This window comes from Hoplias malabaricus, chromosome 9 (assembly GCF_029633855.1).
Source record: "Hoplias malabaricus isolate fHopMal1 chromosome 9, fHopMal1.hap1, whole genome shotgun sequence".
Taxonomy (NCBI): Eukaryota; Metazoa; Chordata; class Actinopteri; order Characiformes; family Erythrinidae; genus Hoplias; species Hoplias malabaricus.
In genome coordinates this window covers 30,193,716-30,213,441 of record NC_089808.1, presented here as the reverse complement: position 1 = coordinate 30,213,441, position 19,726 = coordinate 30,193,716, and the positions used below count along the sequence as shown (strand labels likewise).

At 39.5% G+C, this 19,726-nt stretch overlaps 1 protein-coding gene across 2 annotated transcripts in view; it reads left to right on the top strand.

The window, feature by feature from the left end:
* The window catches only part of dysf (dysferlin, limb girdle muscular dystrophy 2B (autosomal recessive)), a 92,579-nt gene that overhangs the window by 12,287 nt on the left and 60,566 nt on the right, over positions 1-19,726 (top strand). The window contains exons 4-20 of one of the 2 annotated variants that reach the window (XM_066680370.1): positions 6,145-6,250; positions 9,357-9,477; positions 10,424-10,641; positions 11,723-11,851; positions 11,942-12,004; positions 12,089-12,139; positions 12,326-12,356; positions 13,450-13,565; positions 13,729-13,855; positions 13,945-14,048; positions 15,063-15,131; positions 15,216-15,259; positions 15,390-15,472; positions 17,202-17,234; positions 18,477-18,592; positions 18,881-18,994; positions 19,094-19,271. In XM_066680370.1, coding sequence (XP_066536467.1) covers positions 6,145-6,250; positions 9,357-9,477; positions 10,424-10,641; positions 11,723-11,851; positions 11,942-12,004; positions 12,089-12,139; positions 12,326-12,356; positions 13,450-13,565; positions 13,729-13,855; positions 13,945-14,048; positions 15,063-15,131; positions 15,216-15,259; positions 15,390-15,472; positions 17,202-17,234; positions 18,477-18,592; positions 18,881-18,994; positions 19,094-19,271 — 1,703 coding nt within the window. The remainder of the gene's footprint in view (positions 1-6,144; positions 6,251-9,356; positions 9,478-10,423; positions 10,642-11,722; positions 11,852-11,941; positions 12,005-12,088; positions 12,140-12,325; positions 12,357-13,449; positions 13,566-13,728; positions 13,856-13,944; positions 14,049-15,062; positions 15,132-15,215; positions 15,260-15,389; positions 15,473-17,201; positions 17,235-18,476; positions 18,593-18,880; positions 18,995-19,093; positions 19,272-19,726) is intronic. The other variant, XM_066680369.1, reaches the window with a different exon arrangement.

Below are 19,726 nucleotides of genomic sequence, written 5' to 3'. Positions count from 1 at the left end.
ATGTGGCAGCCCAGAAATTATGTATATTTTCCTCAAGAAGATTACAATATAACAGATATAGTACTGATTAGAGATGGGCAGTATCCACATTTTTCATACTGACATCCATCCATCCATTATCTGTACCGCTTATCCAATTTAGGGTCGCGGGGGGTCCAGAGCCTACCTGGAATCATTGGGCGCAAGGCGGGAATACACCCTGGAGGGGGCGCCAGTCCTTCACAGGGCAACACAGACACACACACATTCACTCACACCTACGGACACTTTCGAGTCGCCAATCCACCTGCAACGTGTGTTTTTGGACTGTGGGAGGAAACCGGAGCACCCGGAGGAAACCCACGCGGACACGGGGAGAACACACCAACTCCTCACAGACAGTCACCCGGAGCGGGAATCGAACCCCCAACCTCCAGGCCCCTGGAGCTGTGTGACTGCGACACTACCTGCTGCGCCACCGTGCCGCCCTTCATACTGACATATAAATTTTAAATTCTATCGCAGTATACGGTATTACTGTGGGGGTACTGAGGGTATTACTGTGTGGGTACTGAGGGTATTACTGTGGGGGTACTGAGAGTATTACTGTGGGTGTACTGAGGGTATTACTGTGGGGGTACTGAGGGTATTACTATGGGTGTACTGAGGGTATTACTGTGGGTGTACTGAGGGTATTACTGTGGGTGTACTGAGGGTATTACTGTGGGTGTACTGAGGGTATTACTGTGGGTGTTCTGAGGGTATTACTGTGGGTGTACTGAGATTATTACTGTGGGTGTACTGAGGGTATTACTGTGGGTGTACTGAGATTATCACTGTGGGTGTACTGAGATTATCACTGTGGGTGTACTGAGAGTATTACTGTGGGTATTACTGTGGGTGTACTGAGGGTATTACTGTGGGTGTACTGAGAGTATTACTGTGGGTGTACTGAGGGTATTACTGTGGGTGTACTGAGGGTATTACTGTGGGTGTACTGAGGGTATTACTGTGGGTGTACTGAGGGTATTACTGTGAGTGTGTGGGTGTACTGAGGGTATTACTGTGGGTGTACCGAGACTATTACTGTGAGTGTACTCAGGGTATTACTGTGAGTGTGTGGGTGTGTTGGTGTACTGAGGGTATTACTGTGAGTGTGTGGGTGTGTTGGTGTACTGAGGGTATTACTGTGGGTGTACTGAGAGTATTACTGTGGGTGTACTGAGGGTATTACTGTGAGTGTGTGGGTGTACTGAGGGTATTACTGTGAGTGTGTGGGTGTACTGAGGGTATTGCTGTGGGTGTGTTGGTGTACTGAGGGTATTACTGTGGGTGTACTGAGGGTATTACTGTGGATGAACTCAGGGTATTACTGTGAGTGTGTGGGTGTACTGAGGGTATTACTGTGGGTGTGTTGGTGTACTGAGGGTATTACTGTGGGTGTACTGAGGGTGTGGGTGTGTGGGGTGTGCACTGTTGAGCTGCACTGAGCCTTATGTCTGTGAGTGAAGGGTTTCCTGAATGCTTGTGCTGTTTAACTCGGCACAGCCCAATAGTGCACACCAACACACGAGTTGACCCATTTCTTAGAGAGCAAATTTCAATTTTTGAGCAGGAGAAAAGTTCGAAAATAAGTGAACTAAGACTGGGTTCTGGGTGGCACGGTGGCGCAACAGGTAGTGTCACAATCGCACAGCTCCAGGGACTTGGAGGTTGTGGGTTCGAGTCTCCCTACAGGTGAGTGTCAGTGAGGAGTTTGGTGTGTTCTCCCTGGGTCTGCGTGGGTTTCCTTTGGGTGCTCCGGTTTCCTCCCACGGTCCAAAAACACAAGTTGGTAGGTGGATTGGCGACTCAAAAGTGTCTGAATGTGTGAGTCTGTGTCACCCAGTGAAGGACTGGTGTCCCCACCAGGGTGTGTTTCTGCCTTACGCCCAGTTATTCCGGGTGGGCTCTGGACCTACCGCGACTAAGAATAAGACGGTTCTACACTGTTTAGAAGCAGAACTGGCCAGCTAACAGGCACTTGGTTTAGCACATCACAGATAATTTTCCAGTGAACTGAGGTTCAAAACACATAATTAGAGGATAAAGCCTCATAGCTGTGAGCACAACGTCGAGTGACGTGTCTTCTGAGTATTTTGTCTGTTTTCATCCTTCTTCCGCTCTTAACCCAAGCTAAGCGCTAAACTCACCACTGCGGTGGGATACTGGGCTTGTTTTTCTCCACCTGTTTTCTGACTGTCACATCTCAGTCAGTGAGTTCCCAGAGCGCCCCCTCCCTGTGGCTCACTTAAATGCACAAAAACGTTTGGCCATTTTCTTAAAAGCACAGAAGAGAAATTTGACACAGCAAACACACGTCATAAACACCGCCCTCATTTTGAGATACCTTCCACGTTTTTAAATATCGCGGTATTTCGGTATTATCGTTATACTACCTAACCTTAGCACAGATTGGAATAACTGCACAGATGCATTATTTGTTTTAAAATGGGAAGTTCCATTATAAGCCTGCAGTTCCACTAATAATTAGTTCCATCAGGCATTGTTTCATGTAGAATCCCCAAGTGTACACCAATTAGACTGCATTGTTATGTCTGGAGCCTGGATGGAAACCTGAAATGTTTATAGTGTTCGTTTAGAGTACCGTATTTTGTTTTCTAATTGATATTATATATTCACACTAATGGTCCAGAGTCCACATGAAACTAAACTTGAATTTCTGAGTTCACCACTCAGAAACCCAAATATTAAACTCTTGTATGTTCTGTTGATCCAAGGTTTATGAGCGGTATTAAATCTGAAATCACAGCCATGTTTCTCTCTAGCTTCCACTGTTTTGCTGTGAGCAATATAATCCCCTATGATGGTTATTAAAAACTGCAGAACATGCAGCCATAAGCAACAGTTATTTATGATTTAGTTTAAATAGTTAAATACTTTGAAAAGGGCAAGTGAGTCGAATTTATTTGTCACTGCTTTTAGTAAGAGTTCATCAAGGAAAAGGTTTTGAAAGCATGTGCATCTATTTGTTCTGTTCTGAGTTCATATTGTATCCATAAGTGTGTGAGTTTTGGTTTAGGCAATTTAAAAATTAAAAACATAGTACATTAATACTCATTTTTTAGGCCTTCTTGTTTTTTGTTTTTATTTTAATAAAATGACAGTTGTCTACACAGCCATAAAATGGCAGAAAAGCTGGAGAATGCTTGATATTTTAATTACAATTACAGGAGGTCCTCGGGTTAGGTCAGTCCCGAGTTACGATGTTTCCTGGTTACGACACATCTCCCATTTACTGTATAAAGCCTTGTTTCGACTTGGTGGCTTTGAGTTAGTGATGTGTCGGTCGCGAACGAACCGGTTCAAAGAGCCGGCTCTTGTAAGTGAACGATGAGAGCCGGTTCCCGTCTAAGACCGAGCCATTTTTTTCTAAGGCTTGTCATTCAACCAATCAGAGAACAACAATCAAACCCGAGACACTTGGTTTTCCTGAATGCCAATCTGCCTTCTAGGGCTGCAACAACTAATCGATTAAATCAATTCAAATCGAGTGTTAAAATAGTTTGCAACTAATTTAATAATCGATTAGTTGGGTCTAAGTTATTATACACACAGGTACAGTTGCTACACGTGACGAACTCTGAAAGAAGGGTTTAAAAAATGGCGGAGGCGGTCACAGCAGAGGATAATGTTAGCACAAGCAGAGAGAAAAATGTACGACCCCAAGTCATCAAAAGTATGGGAACACTTTACATTAACGCCTTTAAGGAATAGCGTTAGGTGCAACATGTGCACAGCTGATCTCGCATGGCTCCTGTTGGAGCTATGTGTGAAAGAGATTAAGTGTAGTAAGTTAATTCTACTTTTTCTCTCACTCAATGTTACTAGAGCCTGCTAGAGTAGTTAAACAACATTTGTTTTTCTTAGTACATTGATAATACACTCGCGTTTAGCGAACAAGCCTTAGCCTCCCCCCGAGTTTTCCGTTCCACCTTAAATGTGTCAGCTCGACCAGCAGATCCAAAACAGGCCGTAGTTTTAGTCAAAGGTAACGTTAGCGACGTTAGTTTTTCTCTCACTCAGTGTCACTAGAGCCCGCTAGAGTAGTTAAACAAGATGTCTCATTTTAGTAAATTTATATCACTCCTGTATTTAGCGAGTTTTCCGTTCCACCTTAAATGTGGCGGGAGTTACATTCAGAGTTAAAAAAAATCAATCCAAACATTTTTTAAAATAATATATTTAAAGCCTTTTTCAATGTCTTTTCTGACTGGCACTGCGTGTTAGTGTTTGAGTATCACAGCCAAGTGTGTATTACATTACATACACTGTTAAATATTGATAAACATAAAATTAATGTAACGGTTGGGTTAATTCTTCATGTAAACGCTAATTTTTAATAATGGTAGGTTGTGTGTTCCTTATACAATTACAACATTAGTTCTCTAAAATAATCATTAGTTGCAGCCCTACTGCCTTCCAAAAAATAGTAGAAGAAAATGTTAAATCAGTTAAACGTTTGTTGACAGTTGTGGTTGTTTTAATCACTACCATTTAATGCTGCAATGCACTTTGCATTGTATTTGTTTATTTTATTACCCAGAAATGGATGATTATTTAATTTAATAAGCTATTGTAATACCTACCTTTTGGGTTCCATTGTCTATATTTCAGAGTTTACAAGTGCTTTTTTATTAAGGTATTTACATAAAAATCCACTTATTTATACAATTGAATGTGTGAGTGAGTATTACTGTGTGAGTGAGTATTACAATCAGTGAGTTATTACAAGACAGCCATAAAAACAATTGGCCATTGCAACACTATTTATTATTATTTTTAAAATTGAACAATAATAGTTTGTCCATATATTCATGTAAAATGTAGGTAATGTTGTTCTGTACCAGTGGAAATAAGTGGTAAAACAAAGAGCCATTTAGGAGCCGAAAGAGCCAGCTCTTTATGAAGAGCCGAGCCAAAAGAGCCAGTCAGTGTGATGTTTTCCTTTACATTTTTTTTCTATAACTGAAAAAGCAAAAAGAAAAGATGTCCAGTCTTTTACTGAAAAACTTTCAGTAAATTCTGAATTTCTGAATTCTATGCCTGCAACACAGCCCAAAAAAGTTAAGACAGAGGCAAAATAACAGTGAAAGTTATATTTTTAATATTTAAGATGTATGTAAATATTAAAATATTCCATAATAAACAGGTGAAACTGTAACAAAGAATATTTTTATGATTGGGTATAAAAGGAGCTTCCATCGAAGGCTCACTCTTTGCAAAGAAAGATGGGTTGCGGATCAACATTACGTGCCCAACTTTGTGAGAGAATTATCAAACAGTAAATAAACAACATTTGAACTGTTCATCGCTTGTTGTGAGAGTTTTTTAAAGCCATAATTATTAATAAGCCCCTGTTGTAAACAGTGTGAATCTGTGTGGAATGTTTATTGTCACTCAGGATGTCTTGGATCTGTTGTTGTGTTTTGAGAGTGGAGAAGTGCATTGGGAAGGAAAACTGACATAAATGGAAGGGAATGCCCATAGGATGTGACTTACTGGAGTTTGTCATGTCTCTCTTACCTTCACTTTAGTGTTTAACTAATTAGTGTAAAAGATTGTTTTAAAATTAAAGTGCTGCAGTGTCTTATGACCACTGACACGCATATCTCATAAGAACTTAGACAAGGGACACACACACACACACACACACACAAAACAAGGATATAAGAAGACAAACCCAGCTTGTCTCCATGCATGGCTCACTGTAACCATTAAAAGCTGAGCAGCATTTGTCAGTGAGTTATTTCCAGAAGTGTTTCAGTGGGGAAAGAGTGACTGAAGGAATGTTGAGACAGTGTGTGTATGTGTGTGTGCGCATTCTGGCTCATGTTTTTCACAGCAAATGCAAATGAATCTGTGGAAAACACAGTTTTAGCTGACTCTATGTTAAATAACCAATTTTCTTAGTCATTATTATTATTCAGAAGTCATTATTATTATTGTTATTATTGCTGTTTTATACACTATGTCTGAGCTTATGATGTGTGTGAGTGTGGGTATGATCCATGCCTTACTTTGCAGTTCTTCAAAATGTTTCATCTTTTGTGTGTGTGTGTGTGTGTGTGTGTGTGTGTGTGTGTGTGTGTGTGTGTTGTTTAGGTTCCTGGGAGAATGCCGTGTTTCATTAAGGGATGTGCTCAATTCACCGAACCTTGCAGCTACTTTCACTGTGTCCTTAGTTGACACCAAGAAGAATAACACTGGGGTAAATCTCTCTCTGTCTCTCTCTCTTCCTCCAACTCTTCCTCACTGTAAAAACATTTGTTAATTCAATCTAAAAATGACTTAATGGTGTAATACACAATTTTTTTAATAGAACAGAGTTTGCGTTTGTGATGTTTTTATTCATATTAATTTCATATGAATTACACATGGATTAATCTTTTAAGTGCAGCTGGAATGTAACAAAATGAAGGTAGTAACTGGTCTTCTAAACGTTAACATTTAAAGAAAAAAGGAGAAACAGACCACACTCTGTTACACACAAAGATCTGTTTAAGATCAACTTAATACTTCACTGTCTATTCTCATTATGTGTATCTCACTCTGTGATAAATCTCACTTCGTTTCCTCTGAGTGATGCCAAAATAGCAGTGTGTGTGGTTTTTCCCTCTTAATCATTGCTTATGTAAGAGATGAGAAACGCCCAAAGCCGGATACAAGTGCCATCTCCTTAATCAGTGAGTATTTATACCCCTTCAGGTGAAACTCTAGAGTCTAATTATTATGGCATTGAGGAGAACAGTCAAAAACAAAGTCATATAAATAAAAGCCTGGGCATACCTTATCATGTGATATTTAAAGATTGAAAGAGACACGTCCTCTATCTATTTTTAAAAATATTTAATAGTATAGACGTCTGATAAGTTTAGTGGATAATTTCTGTTTAAGAACTGAGGTTATATTTGGTGGAATGGATCCATAATCAAAACATGGAATCCTCACAGACCAAATTTTGTATTTTATTACTTCCAAAACTAATTTTGTTTAACATACACAGAAGGTTGAACTCATTTTTTAATAAGAAAATATTAATGCCATATTTCATGTGTTATGTCTTTTTCCATTATACAGAACTCCACCAATAAAATGTAATTGTGCACTACAATTTGCATAAACACCAAATATATGCAGACAATGTCATATTTTAAAGCCACAGTCCAGTTATTTTCATACTATGTTCTTAATGATTACCTGTATATTTAACAATGACTATGCTCTGAAGTGCTATAGAGAGAATGACCAAAAGACCTTCATTATTCTGAGAGATTTTTACATTTATTTTTGGTGCAGTTTTCTACTGTTGGATTTCATTTGTATGGGACTAAATTTGGCTTATGTCACGTTACCACAAATAAGACTTTGCGATATGTTTACCTCACTCACCTTGATAAAGACACTGCCTTCAACTTTAAATCCCTGAGTTTTATATCATGATAAAACTCATGCACTTGGGTTACGTTATAATTATTAAGAGGGGTGTTCCTTTCCCAAAACTCTCTAGACCTAACGGATAAGGCCTTGCCAGAATTCAAGCCTGTAGAAGCAGGCTCTCCTTCTGCCTGGCCACTGACATTTTTCTTTGAGCCAGTGCCGGGGCAGTGTAGTGCACAAGGCCCTAAGGCATATAATAATATAAGTTGTATTTTGGTATATATGATATATCTAATTTATTTTTTAGCATATTATGTTTTTTTTTAATGGAATCTCATTAGATGTCACCAGCTTCCTGTTACACTGGTAAAACCTAAACTTGACCAATGATGCCCGCCTTCTCCCTCCCCTTACCCCATTTTACACTGAGCTAAAGTCCAAGACTGCGACTCTGCCGCTTCCTGGCATTGTGTGAGTGTGTGTGCGTGTGTGTCTTTGTCTTGCCACTGCATGATGAAGGATAGAGAGGAGAAGGTGGAGCTGTCCCTCTTAGCTGTTTTTCATCCGTGTTCTCTGGAATAGTTTGACCAAAGGAAATAACTACAGGAAAGTGTGGTGTGTGGCCAGGTACTACAGACACACTGGGACACTCCGTTCAAAAACAACCTCAGAGGCCATTTTTTCCCATCCATTCCACAGTGACAACCCCAAACGTACATGTCACAATAATGTAATTCTGGGGATAAATAGGCATGAGTATTAGGGTTGAGTACTAACATTTACATAAACTACGGAATAAAACATCATTGCTACCAATCAAAAAATAATCCAAAAAATGACATGTACATATTTTTAAATATGTATTTTAAGATGCACGTGAATCAGAGCTAATTTACATGTGCGTTTCTTTGTGAACTGGAAATATAACTTATAATTTCCCAACAAAATAAATAAAATAAATAATAATACATAAATAAAAACATTTTCTTCTCAGATAATATAGTACAGCTCCCGTAAAGAGACTGAGGCTGTGAAAAATCATCTGGAACTTCCTGGAATTTCCTCACAAATGTTACTTGGAGATGCTGGTATATGAGCATAGTTTCCAGAAAGCTTTATTTGGCTGCTTTTTGAGGGCACATTTAAGATACAATTCTATTTTAGAAATGTATTTATTATAAAAAGACAAATCAAAATGAAAACGAGTTTGTCAATATTTATTCTTCTTAACTCTCAATACTTGTTCATTGTCTGGAATCCAAAGAGCAAACAGACAGTAGACACTGATGTATGTTCAAACATAATATCCACGTAGAAAAGGGACTCCGTAATAAAATAGGACCCATAATAAAATGCGGTTGCACGCTTCCATGAACTCAAGTCTGATATAAATAAGATTGTCAATATAGATATCCGTACTGCTACAGTATTGTCCCGTATGCTTTATATTTTCTTTTTCACAGTGAAGTAATAACGTAAAGAGGAAGATAATCCTGAGATATGGCTTTCGTTTTCAAAATGGTAAACGTCCCCGTATGTGTGTTCGAAAGTGTGTTTTTGGCTGTGACCATACCACACTGGGAAGGAAGCTGCTGGAGACAGGAGCAGTTTAGTTCTCAGGCCATTTATTTTACACTGAAATAAACATGAGCTTTCAGGTCGTTCAACGTGAACAAAACACAAAAGTCACTGTTTCTTTTTTCAGTTCTCCCTCTCCTCAAGTAAGGATTCTCACTTTTACCTTTTACTTTTGATACCTATGGTCTTATATTGCTATAAGCAGGTTAAGTCTTAATGAAGGGGTCAGATTCTTATTGCCCCTTCATAATTGCTTTAAGGTTGCAGGGGGAAACATAAATGAAACTGATCGATTATACACAAAAGCTTAATTTAGTAGCTTAATCTAATAGGATGTGTTATTATCTGTGTTCTTTCAGGCCACAGTGACTCTGCAAGTTTCATACATCCCTCCTCCGGGCATGGTTCCAGTCGTTCAGCCTCCATCACTGCCTGAGCCCCAGCACAGCAGCACTCCTGTAGAACTGGACACGGTCACCGGTAATGACTCAGCAAGAGAATTTCACAGCTACTGGGCAGCATAGAGTTAAAATCTCCAAACCATTGCAAGCTACAGACTAATAGCTTCCATCTTTGTGAGGATTTTTGGGTATTTAGGAAGACCTATATTGTGTCAACAAAGAAAGGATTATCAGAGAAGTAGGAAGAGGATTGTGTAGTGATTGATGTCGTAACAATTGATAAGAAACAATTAAATCCATTAGATGATATATTTATGAAGGAGACATTGTGGAGAGGCTTTTCGAAATCAGTATCTGTCCATGTATGAATGCACATGCAGGAATATAATATTAGTGTTAGTTCATGTTACTTGGAAGGTTGCAGACATCAACATGCAGTCCACTGGCATGACATTCACACATGCAGACATTCATAATCAATATTAATACATGTATAAATTAATACTGAATGATTAATAAAAAGCTGATTAACTGAAAACAAGGCTCTTCCAATTGTCCATTTTTAACTTAACTATTGCAAGTAGGCACAGCCAGCTCTGACAAGTGTATAACTGGTGGGGCTCCCATCTTTAAGGTTTACAGATTTCAGGATGGCTGTTTGAGACCAAGTAGTGCATTACAATGTTTATGTCCCCTAAAATACAGAAAAACACTGTTGCTTGCTTCACTGCGACAGGGTGAACATATAAACATTTGAGTGCATGTGCTTATACGTGCTCCCTCTCTGACACTTCTAACTGTAAGATACCTATAGCTATTTCAGTTTGCCTAAAGAGGTGGTGTCACTGTCACACAACTCCTAGGGTCCTAGGGCTGTGGGTTTGAGCACATGATGAGCACTATGAGGAGTTTTGTGTGTTCTCCCTGTGTCTGCATGGGTTTCCCCCTAGTGGTTCCGTTTCTTCCCATAGTCCAAAAAACACGTTGACCACTTCCATAATTCAGAGTGTTTTTCTTGTGTGCAGTCTTCTCTTTGGACACTATGGGTGAGGAGGACACTGAGAGCATGATGATGGTGGAGGTTGCAGAGGAGCCTGAGCCTGATCCAGGACCTCAAGGCCCTGAGACTGGGGTCCCTACTGCTCCACCTAAAAAAGCCCCTCCAGTCTTTAACCAGGGTCTAAAGAAGAAGAAACAGTTTCATAACAAAGCTCCTCTTCCTAACAAACCCCAAGATCTCCAGGTATAAGTGTTTGTGTTTGTGTGTGTGTGTGTGCGCCTGTGCCTGCAGATACCTGAAAACTCTTTGTGTAGGTTTCTTTAAGCATGTGCTGCTCTCCAGCAGTTTCACCATCCTGAGGCCATAGCAAATGTGTTCTAGTGTAGAATGTGTGCTGTGTCTGTAAAGTAAATATATCAGTTTTGGTTTAGTGACTAGTCTGCATGTTGTTCAGTGTTTAACACAAGGCAGAATGAGTGCCCTCTTGTGGCCACAATAATTATGAATTCTCCTGGATCTGGAGGTAGTGTCAAACTGCAGTCCTAAAGAAAAGACCCTAGAAATGTTAGACACCTGCACTCTAGCTAAAGTATGGTTGGGCTCACATTCACATTATAGTTAGATTAAAACAGTTTAGGTTGTGATAAGATGTTCCCTAGCTAAATTTAACAAATGTAAAATGCTTCTTCAGATTTTGTACTACCTCAGCCATATTAGGTATTGTATACATGTCTATCACATTGTATAAAAGGCTTACAGTTAGGTAAGGAACTGAGTTAATAAGGTTAAAGCACAGGAAAACTGTTACTAGCCTTCTCTTAAACTGTAGAGTGCCACTATCATAACATAACTCCTATGGAACATGAATGTGTTATACCTCCCCAACACTTACATTTACAATTAAATGTGTTAGTAGTTGGTTTAATTCTATCTCGTTCAGTTCTGAATCTTTGCCCAGCTTTGGTTTACAGAGCTTTAGCTGAAGATTCTGAGGTTGAGCCGAGTGTGTTATGGAAGTATAACACACTCAGCAGCTCATATATGCTTACTTTAAACATGGGCCTTTTAGACCCAGAGTGGAAAGATTTATCACACACAAAAAATGTAAAACAAAAATATGATCATACATTTATACAGTTATAACTTACATATGAATAAAAGTGCTCCTGCCATAAGAAGTAGTACTATTTTATGCGAAACTGGCTGACATTTTTATATTAAACTCAAACTGTAATCACAAGGCCTGATTTCTTCAACAGTTTGCGTTACTTGAGACCACTTGCTCGAACTGCTTGAGGACTCATGAAACATTGTGGAATTTCAGGTACGGGTGCGAATCATTGAAGGAAGACAGCTACCTGGCGTCAACATAAAACCTGTCGTCAAGGTGACTGTAGGGGGCCAGACAAAGAGAACACGTATTAAAAAAGGCAATAACCCATTCTTTGATGAGGTAAAGAACTGATATTTATACTTTCCCCCGCTCTGAACCTGGTTATATAGATTATAGAACTTTAACTTTCTTCTTCTCTTTTTGCCCTAGACTTTCTTTCTGAATTTCTTTGAGACCCCATCTGATCTCTTTGATGAGCCAATATTTATAACCGTAAGTGGTCTATAGACACCTTTTAATCTTTAAATTAAATACATGTAAAACCATGATAAAACATATTATTGCATCTTTCCCAAGGTATTTGACTCCAAGTCTCTACGCACAGACTCTGTCATTGGGGAGTTTAAGGTAATGTGTTTGTTTTCTTACTCACTTGTTTAAGCTCTTTTCATTTTCTTGTAAAAGTCTTTGCTATATTTCTTTTCACTGCTGTCTGTGACTCTAATAATCTTTGGTTTGTAGGACACACATACCCGCTGTTTCATGCAGTGCTAATAATAGTGCTTACTGTTTTTTTTTCTTGTCTGTTCTCAGCTGGATGTTGGCATGGTGTATAATGAACACAGTGAGTACTGCAGACACCTGCTGTGATTGGGCCTGCTTTCCACCCCAGGATGTAGGCTTTTGTTTGAATCTGCAGACCCCAGATTCTCTTAGTTTGTTATTTACTACAGTAGAACAAAAGTAGTATTACTGTATGATTTGATGATGAGGTTTTGAGTTCTAATCTCTTATAGTGCGAGGTGCCTGGCATTATATATGCATGATATAAATATTAAGGCTGATTTATATTTTTGCAAATATGCATATAAATGTATCTGGACTAAAATGCATAGATGAGGTTCAATGGTTAAGTGGAACTCACAAAGGTTTAGAAAAGCCATCAGAATATGTATGAATCATGCGAGTCCACAGAGCTGTGCATTAACGTAAAACTGGGCCGAGACCCAGACGATGTACAGGGTGGGCCATTTATATGGATACACCTTAATAAAATGGGAATGGTTGGTGATATTAACTTCCTGTTTGTGGCACATTAGTATATGGGAGGGGGGAAACTTTTCAAGATGGTGGTGACCATGGTGGCCATTTTGAAGTCGCCATTTTGGATCCAACTTTTGTTTTTTCAATGGGAAGACGGTCATGTGACACATCAAACTTATTGGGAAGTAAATGAGTTATTTACAAGTTTCTGACCACTTGTAAAATGTTTTCAAAGTGCTGCCCATTGTGTTGGATTGTCAATGCAACCCTCTTCTCCCACTCTTCACACACTGATAGCAACACCGCAGGAGAAATGCTAGCACAGGTTTCGTATCTGTAGTTCCTTGAAATCCATGAGCATGTTGGCAGACACATACTCAAATTCCTGCACAGGATGCCTGCCCATGTTATCAACTGGATGTCCCTCATGGAGTTATACTACACAAAAAAACATCTTTTAATCGTGTTGCTACTAATGATTTAGAATTAATTAAATAACAGTTCATTAACGTTACTGTATATTACATCTTGTGATAAGTAGGTTTATTAAAAACAGAATAATAAGCCTAAATTGTAAAATTATATATGTCTATGCGTAGCTTAGGGCTGTTTCCCCTAATCTCGGTGACTATCAGTGAATTATGAGCTGATTCATATTTTGATTTACGTGACAGGACATGCCATTCTCAGGAAATGGCTGTTGTTAGCAGACCCCGATGACCTATCTGCTGGAGCCAGAGGTTACCTGAAAGTCAGCCTTTTTGTCCTGGCTGCAGGTGATGAACCACCAGTGAGTAGGAGTATTTGCTTATCAAAATTTGCTTTGATGTCTTTTCCTATATCTCACCATAAAGTGTCTAAATGTTATGTCTCTGAGATACTTTTGAGAAACTATGACATATAGCTACGGCTGTAGAAATCAGAGTTCTGATTTGAATCTGTTTGTGCGTTAGATGGACAAGAAGGAGGGTGTGCAGGAGAAGGAAGACATAGAGGCCAATCTGTTGAGGCCGGCAGGACTTACTCTCAGAGGAGCTACATTCACACTGAAAGTCTACAGAGCAGAGGACCTACCTCAGAGTGAGTACCTTCATCAGCATGCATGTTTTCCTTTGTGTTTGTGTTAGAGTCTGTAGTTCGTGACATTTTCTCCTCCTTTTTTCCATTAGTGGATGATGCCTTTATGGATGGAATGAAGCAGTTTCTGGGATTTGACTCTAACAGAAAAAACTTGGTGGACCCATTAGTCGAAGTCAACTTTGCAGGCAAAACGGTACAATAGCAAGTATACTTATGTTGCCAGGATATATTAGACCTCCATTTTCCATGTTCAGGAAGCCCATAGTTCACAAAGAATTACAGTAGCGTCTTCTGTTAGCCCACCTGATTCTCACTTTTATCCCTTGAACAAAATGTACATAATAAAAAAAATAAAAAGAAAATAAAAAATTAAATATTTTCCTTAACACTCCTACTACTTTATTTAGAGGTCTGTATGAATTGTTTATTTTATAAATGAATAAGAAATATTGCACAAAATTACATTTTGAGATTTTGGGAGGCAAAATGCATAATATTTTTTGGTTCTGAGGAAGTGGAAGTGTTGGACATTATTATGAAATACAGGGGTTAGAAAATGAAACTGAAACACCTGTCATTTTAGTGTGGGAGGTTTCATGGCTAAATTGGAGCAGCCTGGTGGCCAATCTTCATTAATTGCACATTGCACATGTGCATCCAATGGTTCAAACATTGTATCCTGAAGGCGGTGCCGTGTATCAGGACGACAATGCACCAATACACACAGCAAGACTGGTGAAAGATTGGTTTGATGAATGTGAAAGTGAAGTTGAACATCTCCCATGGCCTGCACAGTCACCAGATCTAAATATTATTGAGGCACTTTGGGGTGTTTTGGAGGAGCGAGTCAGGAAACGTTTTCCTCCACCAGCATCACGTAGTGACCTGCCCACTATCCTGCAAGAAGAATGGCTTAAAATCCCTCTCACCTCTGTGCAGGACTTGTATATGTCATTCCCAAGATGAATTGTATTGGCCGCAAAAGGAGGCCCTACACCATACTAATCAATAATTGTGGTCTAAAACCAGGTGTTTCAGTTTCATTGTCCAACCCCTGTAGGTCAAGTTTCTACAGTGGAAAAGTACTGCAGCATTGTAAAATAACGAACATCACTTCCAATAGTAGAGACGACCTGAACATTAAGGACTTTATATGAATCATCTTGAATGAGTCTGATGATGTTGACTATTGTGTGCATTTCCAAAGATGTGCAGTAAGATACTGGAGAAGAATGCCAATCCACAGTGGAACCAAAGTCTGACACTTCCTATCAGGGTAGGACTACCTACAAAACTGCCTTTTATTTTGGTGTATTACTTATATTGCCAGTGCTTTAATTGTTATTTTTTCTCTCTGCAGTTTCCATCTATGTGTGAGAAGATGAGGATACGCATCTTAGATTGGTCAGTCTAAGACTCAACCAAAAATATAGATAAATATATCACATGTATTCTCATACTCTCACTGTTTATGTGCTGTGGTATTGTATTATCTATATTATCATACATTTCATGCTGTTTTAATCCCTTTTAGGGATCGAGCCAGTCACAATGATGTTATTGGCACCTCACACTTGTGTATGTCAAAGATCTCAGCTCCAGGAGGGGAGATTGATGGTGAGCTGTGATATGCATCTCATGGAGTGCAACAAATCACTTATGCTTCAATCCAATTAGTGTTTTTGCATCTGTTTATTTTGTAGAGATGCTGCATGTATGTGGTTTGTGTTCTTCATTTTTGACTGTCAGCAGCAGCAGGGCTGTTCATAGCAACAGCCATGATGACAGAACATGAGGAGTATCAGAACATTTTACACACCTACAAAAGTAACAAATATTGGTCCTTCCACAAACTTCAATGTTAATCATATATACAGAAACAGGGTATGACCAGGGTACACCCTCTTTAGTGTTTAAGCTTTAAACCAGAAAGATATATAAGATGAACAAATAAAATGCAAGCATAGACCTTAGTACAAATCCGTTCCCAGTCGCAGTATTTTGAGAAAAATTGCAGTTGATATTATCTACACAGTGTTCAGCCCTGTTACCCGGAATAGAATTAACTGACTGAAATTTCCATCCATTATATGTAAGCGCTTATCCAGTTCAGGGTCACGGTGGGTCCAGAGCCTACCTGGAATCATTGGGCGCAAGGCGGGAATACACCCTGGAGGGGGCACCTGTCCTTTACAGGGCAACACACACACATTCACTCACACCTACGGATACTTTTGAGTCACCAATCCACCTACCAACGTGTGTTTTTGGACTGTGGGAGCAAACCGGAGCACCCGGAGGAAACCCACACGGACACAGGGAGAACACACCAACTCCTCACAGACAGTCACCCGGAGCGGGAATCAAACCCACAACCTCCAGGTCCCTAGAGCTGTGTGACTGCGACACTACCTGCTGCGCCACCGTGCCGCCCCTGACTGAAATTTGAACATGATTTTCATGTATGCCATTTTGGGAGATACACTTATCCAGGATGTATTTAATCATGTTACAGAGGAGAATGAAGTCTCGAGGGTCTGACATGAAGACTCTTAAAGATGTTACACAGTTTGTTCCCTGGCAGGGGAATCAAACCCCAGTCTGCTGCTTGGAGGCATCAGTCTTCCATGCAGCACTACCCCATACACATCACAACAGTCTTTTTATTATTATTTGTTTTTGTATTGCATTTACTTCATGAAATTGTTCCCTATAATTTCTGTATAGATTGTGGTCCATGAGTATTAGGATTATTGCATGTTTACTCTTATTAATCAGTATTCTTATTATGTTGGTTGCACTAGTAATATCTGTGTACTCATGGCTCTGTTGTACTGTTGTGGTGGGTAGTATGAGACCTTATTGAGAGTGACTCTGAATCTGCTGCACTAGCACTTTGTTTAATGGCAGGTAGGTTAGTAGTACGTTCAGCTTTGTCTTTCCTAGTATAAGAACGTGCCTAGCATAACAGCAGACTCTGTAATGGATATGCTGTACGAGGATCATTTAACCTGTGTTATGTGGTTTTTGGCATGGGCTGGAACTAACACTTATCTGCAAACTTCTCTCTCCCGTTATTACCAGTTAATGCTTAGTCCGGTATAGGTTTTCCAATAGTAGTAGATACATTATGCTTACTCCAGCTGTGCTTTATACCTCGGCACTTTCATTGTGTCAGTAGTGTTTTTTTTTACATACAGCTGTGTTACTGATTGCGCTCACCCTTGCTGTGCTGCATGGACTGACTAACTGTGTGGAGGTCCAGCTCTGGAGCAAGAGTGAGCATGCTGTCATACGCGTTAGTTGTTGATTCTTAAAACTACCCTTTATTTCTCTACGCATTCAGATGAGTTGCCCTCCAGGACCACCCAAAGCACCCGTATGTCTCTCTCTCATACTGTATCTGTCTGACAAGTCACTTTAAATAGGCATAGACATATACTGAATCTCTCTTTGAAATCCACTTAGATACTATAGCGCAGTCCTAGATATTCTAAGATAAATGGTGTCTCTGTTGTTGTAGCCAATTGTATGGAGCTAAATCAATGACATGGGTATCTGAATCTGAATTTTCAATATTTAAATTATATTTGTCTGAATAATTTATATTTGAATGATTTTTGTTTGCATTTGATAAACTTTATTTATCAAAGGAGGTGAATTATTCAGATTAAAACATAAAATTCAGAGTAAAAAAAAATCTGATTTAAAAAAATACAGACCCATAAATTCATTCATTCATTATCTGTAAGCGCTTATCCAGTTCAGGGTTGCGGTGGGTCCAGAGCCTACCTGGAATCATTGGGCGCAAGGCAGGAATACACCCTGGAGGGGGCGCCAGTCCTTCACACGGCAACACAGACACACACACATTCACTCACACACTCACACCTATGGACACTTTTCAGTCGCAAATCCACCTACCAACGTGTGTTTTTGGACTGTGGGAGGAAACCGGAGCACCCGGAGGAAACCCACGCCGACACAGGGAGAACACACCAAACTCCTCACAGACAGTCACCCGGAGCGGGAATCGAGCCCACAACCTCCAGGTCATCTGGAGCTGTGTGACTGCAACACTACCTGCTGCGCGATAAAAAATTCAGATTGCAAAAATACAAATCTAGGCCAGAGGTCAAGGAAAATTAAACTCCCACAGAGAGATTGATCGCAGCATTAACAGTGCCCTCTTCTCAAGGCCACCAATCACAGAGCAGTCTTTCACCATCCCAAATCCTGCCCTGAGCCCTAGGTATTATGGTATCAAATTCATTCATACTCATTTATTCATTATCTGTAACCGCTTATCCAGTTCATGGTCGCGGTGTGTCTGTGTGACTGTGACACTACCTGCTGTGCCACCCTATGGTATCAAATTCCATTCAAAAATAATTCAGATATAAACTATTCAGACAAATATAACTGAAATAATATAAAAACTTCAGACAAATATAATTCAAATATTGAAAAATCAGATTCAAATACTTATGTCATTAATTTAGCTCCATACAATTTAACACTTCAAGAAAATGTTTCATTAATGACAGCGTAATGCAAGCCCAAGAAATCTGAGGTCATTTTCAATATTTATGGTCATTTCGTATTACAATTTCTCCCTCAGTTGATGACAGCCTGGGATTCCTCCCAACCTTTGGCCCCTGTTATGTTAACATGTATGGAAGTCTTAGAGAATTCAGCGCCTTCTCTGACCCATACGAAGCTCTCAACCTCGGCAAGGTAAGCGATTGTGTAAAACTGAAACATTCAGGAATTACAATTTAGTTGAGCAGGGTTTTCTAAAAAATAATGCTTAATAATATAATAAAATAATTAAAAACAATAACAAAGGCAGTTAAAATAAAAGTGTGTAGATAGATTTTAGAATCATACAGTGATATGAGATCTGTGTAATCATGTCAGGATATGCAGATAAGTTTAATATGTAAATTCTTTTGGCTTTAACCCTATCATGGAGTCTTTGTTACTTCTGAAACATGAGTTTTTGTGTGTGTTCTGTTGGTTTAGGGAGAAGGTGTAGCATATCGCGGCCGTGTGCTGTTGGAGTTGAACACTAAGCTGTGTGACCGGTTGGAACAGAAGGTGGAAGATATTCAGACTGACGACCTGTTGGTGGTGGAGGTGAGAACATGTAATTGTCTAAAGATATTTCTCTCAGATTTGGGAGCTTGTTAAAAATGGTCATGTGTCAAAATACTATTTTCTCACATTTTCTTGCAGAAGTTCATGCGGAAGAGGAAGTTCTGTTTGTTTGCTGCTTTCTACTCTGCTACTCTCCTTCAAGACGTGGATGACGCTATTCAGTTTGAGGTCAGCATCGGTAACTATGGCAACAAGTTTGATTGCACCTGCCTGCCCCTGGCCTCTACCACTCAGTACAGCAGAGCTGTGTTTGACGGTGAGAAACAGCACCACCCTGTGTTCTTTATCTTTTACTGCAACTTTGAATTGAGGAAGCTGCAGGAGAGGATGGCAAATATAAAAAGCAAATCAAGTCAAGAGGCTTAGTTGATGACATTGCAGCTGTATAGTATTCACAGTGAGCGAGACAGTGGTGAAGCAAACGTGCTTGTGAAAGAGCAGAAAACCATACAGTACGTATGATAAAGGATAAATAGTAAAGGACAAGGCACAAAAGAAAAACAGGACAGAGCAGCACTGACACATTGTCCAGTTCTGAATCTATGTTCTAGATAAACGTGTAAAGATATCTAATATATTAAAGCAAATTATGCAAGTCATCTTGTAATATGCACAAAGTCAGCAGTTACTGAGGCAGACAAAAGAGCAGAAACAGTAGAAAATGTAGGGTAGGGTGAGGATGTGTTAATTAAAGCTTTGTGTGAGTGTCAG